This window comes from Diorhabda sublineata, chromosome 3, assembly GCF_026230105.1.
Source record: "Diorhabda sublineata isolate icDioSubl1.1 chromosome 3, icDioSubl1.1, whole genome shotgun sequence".
Taxonomy (NCBI): domain Eukaryota; kingdom Metazoa; phylum Arthropoda; class Insecta; order Coleoptera; family Chrysomelidae; genus Diorhabda; species Diorhabda sublineata.
In genome coordinates, this window is record NC_079476.1 from 22,491,968 (window position 1) to 22,504,268 (window position 12,301).

General features: G+C 30.9%; 1 protein-coding gene across 1 annotated transcript in view; it reads right to left on the reverse strand.

Annotated features, from left to right (window-relative positions):
- Positions 1–92: 92 nt before the first annotated feature.
- LOC130440916 (uncharacterized) overlaps positions 93–12,301 on the reverse strand; it is a 42,840-nt gene continuing 30,631 nt past the window's right edge. The window contains exons 4-9 of the mRNA XM_056774284.1: positions 9,178–9,437; positions 7,273–7,426; positions 6,530–6,762; positions 6,232–6,378; positions 5,808–6,172; positions 93–5,005 (exon numbers count right to left, since the gene is read on the reverse strand). Coding sequence (XP_056630262.1) covers positions 4,629–5,005; positions 5,808–6,172; positions 6,232–6,378; positions 6,530–6,762; positions 7,273–7,426; positions 9,178–9,437 — 1,536 coding nt within the window. The 3' untranslated portion in view covers positions 93–4,628. The remainder of the gene's footprint in view (positions 5,006–5,807; positions 6,173–6,231; positions 6,379–6,529; positions 6,763–7,272; positions 7,427–9,177; positions 9,438–12,301) is intronic.

Genomic DNA, 12,301 nt, shown 5'->3' on the forward strand with positions numbered 1-12,301 from the left:
TTCCAATGAAAAAAATACAAATATATTAATCTTGTACAACAAGAAATAATGAGACCTCGATATTGTCTAGTTTAAAACTATGGCTTAAAACAAGGTAGAAAATGAAAGCTTTCGTTTAAAATGAAGAAATCTCATTATTTTTGCTATTCTTACAAAATACCCTGGGAGGGATAGTCATTACCACAGACATGACTTAATAAATAGCTTTTAAGAACAGCACCTAAGATTTAAAATATGTATTTCACTTATAATACAAACAAAATGTTTTAGAAAATGTCGTACGATAAAAACATGTTAGCGAAGTACATTAGCCTTTTCAATTTATTATAAATTACATGCAAATACAAAGGTATAAATTTAAATAATACCTAGAAACCTTCAAGATTTGTAGAAAGCGATTTAGATTTAGCACATAGCCAAAAAAGACTTAAAAACTATGAATTTTTAGTATAAGATAGTGAATTTAGTTAAGTATGTATTACAAGAATGGAACTATTTCAAGAAAAATAGGGAAAATAATACTTTGTTTTAATGATTTGAACTATCTAATAAACAGAGAACAAATTGAAATTGTGCAACTTCTGTTTTATGAACGATTTCCTTTTATAGAGAGTTAAGCAAGTATTGAAAAAATTAAAGTAGAAGTCAATGTAAGAAAAACCAAAGTCAAATTCAAAATAACCGATATAAAAAAGAAGTAAATATAAGGATATAAATTAAAAAAAGAGAAACAACATAAAAATATCTTAAGAAGTCTATTGACATGGTGGGCGGATAAATCCAGAAATAACTAATGAATTAATAAAGGAAAAAAAATACTACCGAATGAACAGTAACATATCTGGACACGAAAATATACGTAATGCAAATGAAACACTCCAGGATAGCAGTAAAAACTAGGGGGGCAATGTAAAAAACGAAAACGTTACCAAAATACAACTGGAGAATCAATAACTGAAATAAATAAGAAATAGTTGAATTGGTATGTATTAGAATGAAGATAGATAAAACAACGAGAAAGGTAATGGAGGCTGGAAACACCTTATGAAAACAAAAAAAATAAACGAACTGGATGCAAGAAGAAAACAGTGAAAAAAATAGATACTAAAAAGCCCGGAACCTTTATCTGATATTGAAAAGAAAAGCGAAATATGTGTGACAAAATATTCATTAGATGGCACCAGCTAACATCTTTTTAAATTCAAATTGCCCAATATAACATACACAAATTCCTACATAGAAAATGTTTATCAAATAAAAAAAAACTTTGGGATCAAACATTAAATAAAAACTAGTATATTATTCAATACATAGATAACCCAAAAAGTGAGTAACTAGACTAGAATGCCAGGGAAATCAGATGGTTGAATGTATTAAATGTGTTAATCATAAGTCACAAGTTTTAAAATATTCCTAATGAGTACACAAACTTCTGACACATTTACAGATTGGAAAATAAATTAGAAAACAATGGTACGTTTACAACCTGTAGCTGGAATTTCCATGAGCTTGAAAGAGTCTAAAGTGAAACTCACTAAAATGGAATACTGGAATAAAATTCGTACTGAGTTAATGAAACTTAAGTAGTCTTACATATTACTAATGAAGAAGAAATTGTGTGATCAATTCCTAGATATAAGCGTAAAACTTAGATGTTGTACAATGAAAAATCAGAATATAAATTTTTGGACAAATTCAATAAAACGAGAAATAATTAGGAGCGATTGAAAATATATGTAGTAGATATCCATACATATGAAAAAATAGCAGGATTAAAAAAAATTCTTAGAACTTCATACTAGAAGTGGGTCAGTATGAATTTTTTGATTACACCAGCAAACACAATTTTCTATGTAGGTTATGTATTAGCAAAAATAATTTTTTAATTAAATCTCTTTTATATATACGAATCTTATTCATAAAGGTATAAATATTAATTTCAAAATTCACATAAATATAACATTTTTATTTACTATGTACTCTAATACTTCAAATTCTTACGAATATTATAAAACCAATTCAATTATATACAAAGATAAACCATCAGTTCCATTTTATACTATTAGAAAGTGAAGTATATTTGAAGAAAATAGGTTAACTGTGGTTTTCACCGATGGCACTAAGCCTAGATCAATCACAATCGGAAAAGGCATTAATTAAACCAGTGAATATTGAATTTTTCTTAAGTCAAGTTTGTTTATAATCTTCAAATAAGCAACCTTGGTTTTACACGTCCAAAATGTTCGATCATATGCTATAAACATATTTTTTTAAAAAAGTTTTTTCCCGTCACATATGTTAATTATGTTTGTATTAGAAACCGTACGTCTCAAAGTAGTTTGCTCTATTCAGCAAGTCATACCACAATTAGGTATTCTTGATTTATGATTATAAGAAGTAAGAGAGACAACTTAGATGGCTGAAAATTGTCTTCTCAGAAAAAAATAAATTATTGAGATAAATTGACAGAGCATGTTTTGTTTCTTTATTTACTAGAACTTTTACGATTCTTTTGGGATATATATAAGAAGTTTCTGTAGCGCAGTTTAGTTCAGTTTACAATAAATAATCATAGTGAACAAAACGAATTGTCAATATTAATGTCCCGAGTGCATGTCAAATTGTCGATAATTTAATTTTCTCGAGTGCGCGAATGAGCACGAGAGGAAATTATGAGACAATTTGACATGCACGAGAGGGCATTTTGGCAGACTATTTCCTGAGAAAAATTTAATTTAAAATAAACAATAATTGTTCCTTTTCTTAAAATATAAAATTAAAACCAAATGATGTTTATTAATCCTAGACGAAAATTTGGCACTAGTGCAAATTATCGATAATTTGCACTAGTGCAGTATTATCGCTGAAATTTGATCGTTGCTAGGCAAACATAAAATATTACAGCTTTTTGGTTGGCTTAAATTTTTCGAAGGAAATAGTCAAAGTAATGGAAGATCTTAAATAAATTATTCAAGTGATAGTGAATTATAAGTTAGTGTAGTGTAAAATGTTTAAATAAATTAAGAACGTAAGAGACAGTATTTATTAATCAACCCACGAATAGAAATCGTATAAATAAATAAGAAAAACATTACAATAAGATGAAGTAAATAAGTTTAAATGAACGAAAAAGAAGTAATTATGAACTTAAATTATATAAATAAATGAAATTTATAAATTTTACCCAAATTTTTTCCGACTTTTTCATTATTGTCATATATCTGACTGTCAGACACAAAGACTACATATGTCCTGTCAACTTCTTTTTTAATAATTGAGTCTAAATATTTGGATTCAAAAATTCTTGGTTGCAACATGATTTTGGTTTTGTATACCATAATATCCTTTAGGTCGTAGTGGATATGATACCCTGAATTACAATATATTAAAACAATTTTAAAAAGAAAATAGAAATATAACCTCTAACATAACTTTAATTATATATTTTTGTTTTTTTTTTGTATAAAACATAAGTTTTCAATAATCCAATTCAGTCTTTGAGACATTTGTGTAACTGTTTACTTATTTTAATATTTTTGTAACTAGCATGATATCAAAAAAGTTGCAAAATTTCTTTAAAATGGTTGCTTTATCAGATTATCCTATATCTTAGAATCAGTACCGACCACATATCAGAATATCAAAATTTTATTTAAAACAAACTAAAATAAATATAAAATTAAAATAAGTCAATTAGAAAATACATGTTAATTTTAAAAACGCCTACATTTAATAGCAATTTTTTATAAATATAATTATCATGTTTATTTTCTTATTGAACCAAGATGTTAAACTAGAATAATCAAGAGAAGTGATTATGATTTTTTTATCATAGATCTATTTTTTTATTCAAGAGAACAAATTCATACTTGTTCACAAGTTGGTGTAAAATTATTTTTCAGTCTCTTTCAAATAAGTAAATAATTTTATTAGTTTTACCATCAAAAGTGAACCAAAAAAAGAACCGTTCAAATGAACCAATAAATGAGATGCTACTGAAATAAAGCATTTGATAAATTGATGTACTAAAAACAAATTTTATATCATAAAATGAAAGTAAATTTGGTCAAATGGTGATAAAATTCAGAATTTTTAGTTTGGTGACACACTTTGTAATACCGATTTGTAGAGACTGAAAGAAAATTTATACCTATTATTAACTCATAAATATGTGGACACTTCTCTTGGTAACTGTCTCAAACGAAAAAAAAAAATACGATGTTTAAAATATCACAAACGATAACATTATTTTCTACATTGTAAATCCTAACGAGATCAAAATAAAAACAAAAAAAAAAGACTAGGAATGTAGAGACTAGTAGGGTAAACTTGGAGAATGTGCAACAGGTTTTTTGGATACTTTAAATAATCTACCTCAACAATAAACTTTTCAAGAAAAAGATTCGTCTCAAAACTACTGGTATATTAAATAAATTTATATATTTTTATGACTTATCAAGATAGGAGGTTATTTAAATTTTATTGATATTTGGTCCTTATCAAAAGGACCTTCCACGCTTTCACAATAAAATTTTAAATAGCTTCGACTACAACCTTTTTTTTATTTCATCAAGAGCTATCTATATTTTTTTTACATTCTCAAAGTCTCGCCTAACAGGAATGCTAAATTACAGAACCTTGCCAATAACAGTAGGTTCTTCTTTCAAAAACGTGCTAGACCTCTGCATCGTAGGTGCTTGAACAGGCTTCGCTGCCTGCGTTCCTTTCGTTATCCTTCGCGGCGCATTACTGGCGTCCTTTAAGGGCGAGGGACTGCGAACGTTAGCTTTTATTGGAGACGTAACCCTACTATCTAGTTTTCTTGGCGAACTATTGCGGCTATCGCTTTTTAGTGGGGAGCTAGATCTACTGTCAGGTCTTTTGGTCGTTAGAGACGTTGGGACGTCTTTTTTACCCATGCTTGAATTTCTGGAAACTGTTGTGGAAGATCTTTTGGACGTGGATGGTTTGGGAGGGGGCACTTGTATTGGAGGTTTGATAGTAACTGTAAACAAAAAAAGTATTCAGTTCATTTATAAATAAATAGAAGTATTAATTTGTTCGATTTTATACTTTATTATAAACAGTTTTATTGTGAAATTGCTACTAAAAGAAGTGCGAAATTTCCTACCGGAAACATATCTTTGTAGACATTTTTCTACCATGTAGTTTGACATAGATCAACTGTTTTCTTAGATTGCCCAATTCAAATAGTTATATTCTTCTTTCCCCATAACTTGTCTATTGCTTCTACGCCTACACAGCTACCAAATATATAGGAAGGACACATAAAAATGTACTGGAAGACTATAAAGTTCTTAAAAGAATAGATAAATGTCACGGATTTGCTATAGAAGCAGCGCGAGGAATCAAGTAATTGTTGATGGCGAAACTCATAAGAAAGCTGAAAGCGCAAGGAGTAGAAATCAGAAGTGGTATGGTGTATTCATAAGAATTGGATTAGAATTAGAGGTGATATGACGTTAAGTTTATACAATGAAATACATCCAAGGTATGTCGACGATAAATGCAATGGACACAACATTTCAAGAAAGGGAAACGGCGATGACGCTCACAGAAACAATATGAAATGGGTAAGTGGGTACGACGTGTCAAGGGGAACTGCAGGTATAAGAACAGAGGTTGACAAATGAAAAAACGTTACAATTTCAAGCAGAAAATTATGAGCTTTGTTTTTTTTTAGTTTACTATCTACTAATAGTAGGCAGCTTCGAATATTCTAAATTATACATATACAATGTAAAAAATTTCTCTACGATATTCGATATTTATAAATCCAAACTCACCACTCCTATCTCTGCCTATAGTAGCTTTTGATACAGCTTTGATAGATCCTTTTGTAGATTTGGCAGCACTAGCGGCAGTAGGTTGGGTTAAAGTACTTCTACGGTTTATGGATGGACTCGGAGGGACTTGTGGAGCTTTTGCAGCCAAAAGAAGACTTCGACGTAAAGAAGAACTACCGTTAGTTCCATTTAAACGTACTTGTTGATTAACGCCTGGACTTGAATTACGAGACGAATCTGAGGAACTTAAGGCGGTATTTTGAACGTTCGGTTTTAGATTGTTGGGTTTCTTGTTACGGAACATCGTCGAACGAGGTAGACGACTAGTCGGTTCAAGGTGAGGAGTTAATTCTTTAATACGAGTTCTAGAAAAAAATTAAATCGAAATAATCGTAAAATTCGTTTATGAAATGTTAAAATATACCTCAAGGCGGTATCGAGTCTTAACCAGGCGTTGCTTCTTATTAACCTATCCGCTTGACTGACGAGACATTGTTCTAATTGTAGTTTTACTTTATTCAACATATCAGCAAACGGTCTAGTCCATTTTTGATCCAACATTTTACAACACCTAAATATATATATATATATATATATATATATATATATATATATATATATATATATATATATATATATATATATATATATATATATATATAAACGTTTTAATATCAAATTAAATTATGTTGTAAGCGACCATTTAAAAAAAAATCTACTACCTGGCATAACTTCGACACGCTTGTTCAACTCCCAGATTTCTAGCGGCCGATACCATTTGATCTTCTATCTGACATACACCAAAACCCAAGCCAGTATCTAATCCTAAAACGTATTGTGAACCCAAAACCGCTGAGAAATGCTGACGATGGTACAAATGACAGGCGTCTGTTAACTGCAATATTAGCTGACTGACAGGTTCGGCCCAACGCATCGCCGGTAAAGTTGCAAGAATCTATAATAAATTATAATTAAGATACTAGAGTACAAAGGTACAAAATAAAATCATTATTTATTAAAAACTTGATACAATAAATATTTTCAGTCCTCTTAGTTAGTATTCAAGTATCCTGTAGAATTTTATAATTTACTGGATTTTCTGTGAAGGGAATGTCATCACATAATTTGCGATTGAAGATTGGCTCATTTATAATTTTGCTTCGAAATTTGAACGCTCCAAAATTGTGTAATGACACGAGATACTCAAAAAAAATCATAGGTACCAATCTTGAAGTCACTATCTTAAGTGGAAAATTTCATGGTGAAGTTGGACTTCCACCTCGGATCCCAATCGTTCCTTCAGATTTAGCTATATCGGTTTTTGATTGTGACACGTTTTTGGAATATTCTCTAGATGCAAATGTTGTCAGAAATTTAACAAATATTTGAAAAATTTTAAAAATATTTGATAGTTATTTAATTGACAAATGAAGATTTCCGGATTTTGTTATTTAAATGTCCATACCTTATCGCAAGATGATATAGTTTCCAAAACTTTGTCTGCATTCATATGAACAACATGCTGTTGGTAACACTTTTCTCTCACATCCCTTGGCAGACTGGCAAACGCTCTGCTTGGCCATACTCGTACAAAATGTTGAGTTATCCACTGCAAACAACTGAAAAAAATATCCCCAATTATAAATAATAAGTGCTTGGAGGCACATTTCACTGACAAAGTCCGCAATACTAAGTAATGAAGACACCTGGTACACATATGGCTTCTAAATGAATGACTTGATCGGAGCACCCCAAAATAAGAAAAGTTTCCTCGCTTGGGAAACATGCTATCGAGTTCAATGTCGAAGTAATCGCTGTTGTAATTGACACCATAGAACGACAGTGATCTCAATCTGGTTAGACTGTAGAGCTGTCTCAAAAACCATAAACGGTGTGCTATAAGTTTGCGCTAGAATGCAAAAATATCCTACAAGAACTGGTGATTTATAGATGCAGGTTCCAGCTCATTTAGGCGCCTGGTCACTACCGCAAGAAAAGCAACAACGTGGTTTGGTGTGGCTAAAAGTGTTTGCTCGTATAACAAAACATGCGGAGATGTATGGAGACGCCTTGTATGAAACAAGTTAAGATTCACATAGATGGGCCTTCTACCAATCAATTGATCCGCTCTAATAGGCGCAAAATTCGTAATGATGACTGGCCTTTTAGCCGGACCTGGTAATCTCAGACGACATCTCCTTATTATAGGTGTCACAAACGAAACGTACACCACGTTATTTGAGAGTGACGTTAAGATGTTAAGATAAGGTGGTTGATTAGAAAGAATATCGGCCTTTGGTGGTTTTAAGCAGGGCACGACGATCCTATCAGAAAGCGTATGTTTGCAATGTTCCCTGACCACGCACAATCCAACTATGAGCTGTCTTAAATTCGTTTTTACGAAATTTTGTTCATTGATTACTTGGAGTTCTGTTAAAATAAAGTTTTGACTGTTTCTATCACTTTTATAATCTATCTAAGCAATAATATGAAGATAGTTTAGATCATTAAATTAATGAAGCCAATTTTACACTAAAATTTCATTAAATAAAGTCATCAAATTCATAATATTGTCCAGTTCTTCGTGACATTTCAATTCAAAAAAATCGGAATTGGCTTTGCGAATCCATATCAATTGAAGCTACCTGATGAAGTTTCATTTACAAAGGGATTCACCCAATTATTCACCTGTTCACTCATCTTTTAGAGTTTTTGAACTATTGAAACAATTGGAATGCTATTAAACATCTTATGATTGAAAATGAAAATGAAATTATGATACTTGCTCTAATCCTCACAGGACAAGTGTATAGAAGATAAGATCTGTTGTTCGCACGAAAAAATTAATAGTAAATTCCGGAAACAAACAATACTACGTCAATTCGTCCATAACTGTATAGCAAGGAGGCTTTCTATTACAATTTTACTTCAAGACTTAAATCGACAGAACATTGTCTTGTGTTTAGTGCGTATTTTCATACAAAAACTCTTTTTTTCTACAAAGTATCGTGATTTAATTCAAATTAAACCCGAAACCAGTGACAAAAGTAACTAGGAAAGTTAAACAAAATCGAGGTCCCGACTGAAAGAAATTTTTTTCGGTATCTACGGCATGGTGCATCGAGAATTTGTTCCTGCGGGCTAAACAGTATTTGGGCAGTTTTATAATAGTGTATTTGGGACGCTTAGAAGACGAGTTTTTTCATATGTAACTCGAAGACAGGGTCTTGCATGACGTCAATTCCTCATTGATTGTACAAGAGTTTTTGACAAAAAGGGCTACCCACCCCATCTTTCAACCCCAATCAAAACATAAAAATATAATTTGAATATATTGTGCTAATGATTTGTTACTTTTTTTATAATTTACCTTCTGTACAAATCATCTAATCCGTAAGCAGCTGATAGCGGTAATACTTCTAAAACTCCCGTGCAACATCCGGCGCAAGGCTTATGAAAATTATGGCAGTGTCTTTGTTTCAATGCATGTTCCACAACTTCCTTAAGACCTTCTAATCCTAACATGTCCGCCAAAGAAGCTAGTTCAACTAAACTGATAGAATCCGGAACGTGTGCAGCGCCGCTATAAATGTGACATAGGGCGAAGTACACAGATTCGTAAGAAAAACCCTGAAACGAATATAAGCGATAAACTGTCTCTTCTTCATTTTTGAAATTAAAAACTTTTCATTCTGATTCGTCAAACTATACAAATGTATATTTCTATGTACTGATTTGTCTTAATATACAATTTTTAAATGATACCAATCGTTTAAGGATAAATGTAAGTAAAAGTTTTGTAATTAAACAGTCAACTTTCACGTACGTATATCTATATATGATAAATTAATCTTTTTAAGCTATATCGTATACTTTTCGGGCGAAAACATTTATTACTTTTACACCGATCCAACCAACTTTGGAAGTTAACTTTCTTAATTATTATTATTGAAGCAATAAATTTGAAACGGCCACCGTCAAAAATTAAATACTAAATATAAATGTAAATTTTACTAGATGTCATTTTAGAAAGTTGTGTATACCAATCATAGTAAATTTACTTACGTTTAGTTACATTTATGAGTTTTATATGGTTATCAAAATTGAAAGTTTTCTTTTTGTTATTCATTACACTGGCCTACACGAAATAATATTTTTTAGAACCTGTTTTATTTGCAGATAGTAAATTTTATGAGGAGTCATTAAATTGGTCTGTACTTATGAGCAGAAAGTTCTCATAGAATGGGTCATTTATTCTCTTAATTTAGTTTACATTTGAGTTTCAAAGTGAATGCTCGGTGTAGTTAAGAAAACGACAAAAGTAAAAATATAAGCCATAAGCGTCTCAGTTGCGAAAGTTTTGTCATATTTGTGGAGAATTTATGATGAAATAAAAAGTCTGAACATTTTCTTAAAATGCGAAAAAATGTTATTTCGTCTATATTGGTGTTGTAGTCGACAAACTCGTCATGAGTAGTATAGGATTTTTCGGAAACTATTATTGGGTTAACACGATACGGATCTGAAACTAATCCAGAAGTAAATGAGTTCGGCTAATGGTTTTTGAACTTTAAATGTTATTTATTCCCCTTGAATGGCTGTTTACTATCAATTCTTATGATCAGCGTCATTGATAGGTTACTGAAGTTTGCGGTTTTCATACTCCTCTGCATTTCATCATAAAATAGCTGATTAGTATTAAATTTAGGGCTAAATCGTTGATAACTACTAAACTAAACAATTATTAAACATCTCTATGCTATTATACAACTAATATCATTGAAGAATTAACGCTCAAAAAAGTAATAAAAATCAAAAGTTCTTACAGACCATGTTTCAAGTTTGTAATTTCCACTGAAAATTTACAGCGAGGTTCGGAAACTGTCATTTAAATTTCGTTCTGGGTTAGAATCCGCAATCAACCGATTTCTGATCTACCAGAACCCGGGTTATAGTTTCTGACATTTTTAAATATTTAAAAAAAGGTGTAGAACCGAAGCTTATAAAGTTGTACTGGTCATGTAAGTGCAAAATTCATTATTCTTCTAACCTAACCTAACCTAACCACCTCTAAATGCAACAAAAACGGCTTCCAAAAGACTCGAAAGATGTTTAAAAATTCAGTGTGGCTGTGCAAGACACTGTAACTCCCGGATTTTTGCGAAAATATCGGCAACTGTAGCGTGTTATTGGTTCCGTGTATGAAAGGGAAGAAAAGAGAAGAAGTTCTTGGTTCCCGTCTTAAGAAGGATTCTCAATGCAGGAACTCGATAGCTAACTTTCTCCTTGTGAAATTATTTATACATAAGATACTATCTATATAACTTTTTAATAAAATAATAATCGTATGTGTTACTTTGAATTATAGATTTAAAGAAATTATAAACTCGGTCACTCCACTTACAGATAATTAAAAAAAAATAAGGCGTAATCATTGTATGTGAACGAAACTAGTTTTTTTCCAGCTTCCCACGTTAACTGTTTAAAATATGAATTTAATTAGAATAAAAAATAAGGTAAATATATGTATATGCCCCACCTTTCAAAATACATTTTGAAACCACCTAATTTCACGATGTCAATTGTCTAGAACGGTATAATTTTTCTACGCCCCCTTTCAAAAATAAATTTATGAAAGTTCAATAAACCCAATATACAATGTGATTTGATTTTCTGATGCGACCCCTCTTTTCTGAGTTATAGACCCTTAAAGTTGAGAAATCAGTAAATTTCCAAGTTATACATTTGAACATTATGAATCCGTAATTTTTATAGGGAAAACCTGTACAATTTCAAGATAACAAAAATGAAATTTTCAATCGATTTTTTAGCAAAAAGGTACTCTCAGTTAAATTTGACAAAATTTATGGTATATGAGATATGTAGATTTTTAAATCGCTGTTCACCATAAAGAGACATTCTGACGAAAATTATCATAAACTGTAATTATTTATTGAAAATATTTACAGGAGGGATTGAAACACTAACTCAGTAGACTCCTAACTGAAGACAGAAACGGAGAGCGCTGATATTTGTTTCCTGTAGTTAAACATTCCACAGCAATACAGTGGCTTGACAGAGACAGTGTGACACGTGAGAGTAGTCGCAATGTTTAACCCAAACTCAGTTAATTTAGCATTTGTTCTTCTTATAATAACGCTTATAAAATCGTTATTTATATTCTCAAATACTTAATCAAAAACTTTTCAATGGCTCAATAGTATTTTTATAATAGTATACGAGGTTAATAATTCGAAATTATTATTTGTCGTTCTTTAAAGGAGAAAACAACTACTATCCTGGCTAATACAGAGACGAATGTTGAATTGCATTTCCTATGAAGAACGTGATGGACAGGCAGGTAAAAATTTTATTTGCACAAAATGCCCGGAAGTGATGAAATTAATGTCAATGTCAATACTGATATGCACAAACTTAAGTAAATAAAAAAAAGGTGATATCAATCCTCAAAAGAATGTCCTTGTGCAAGTTTA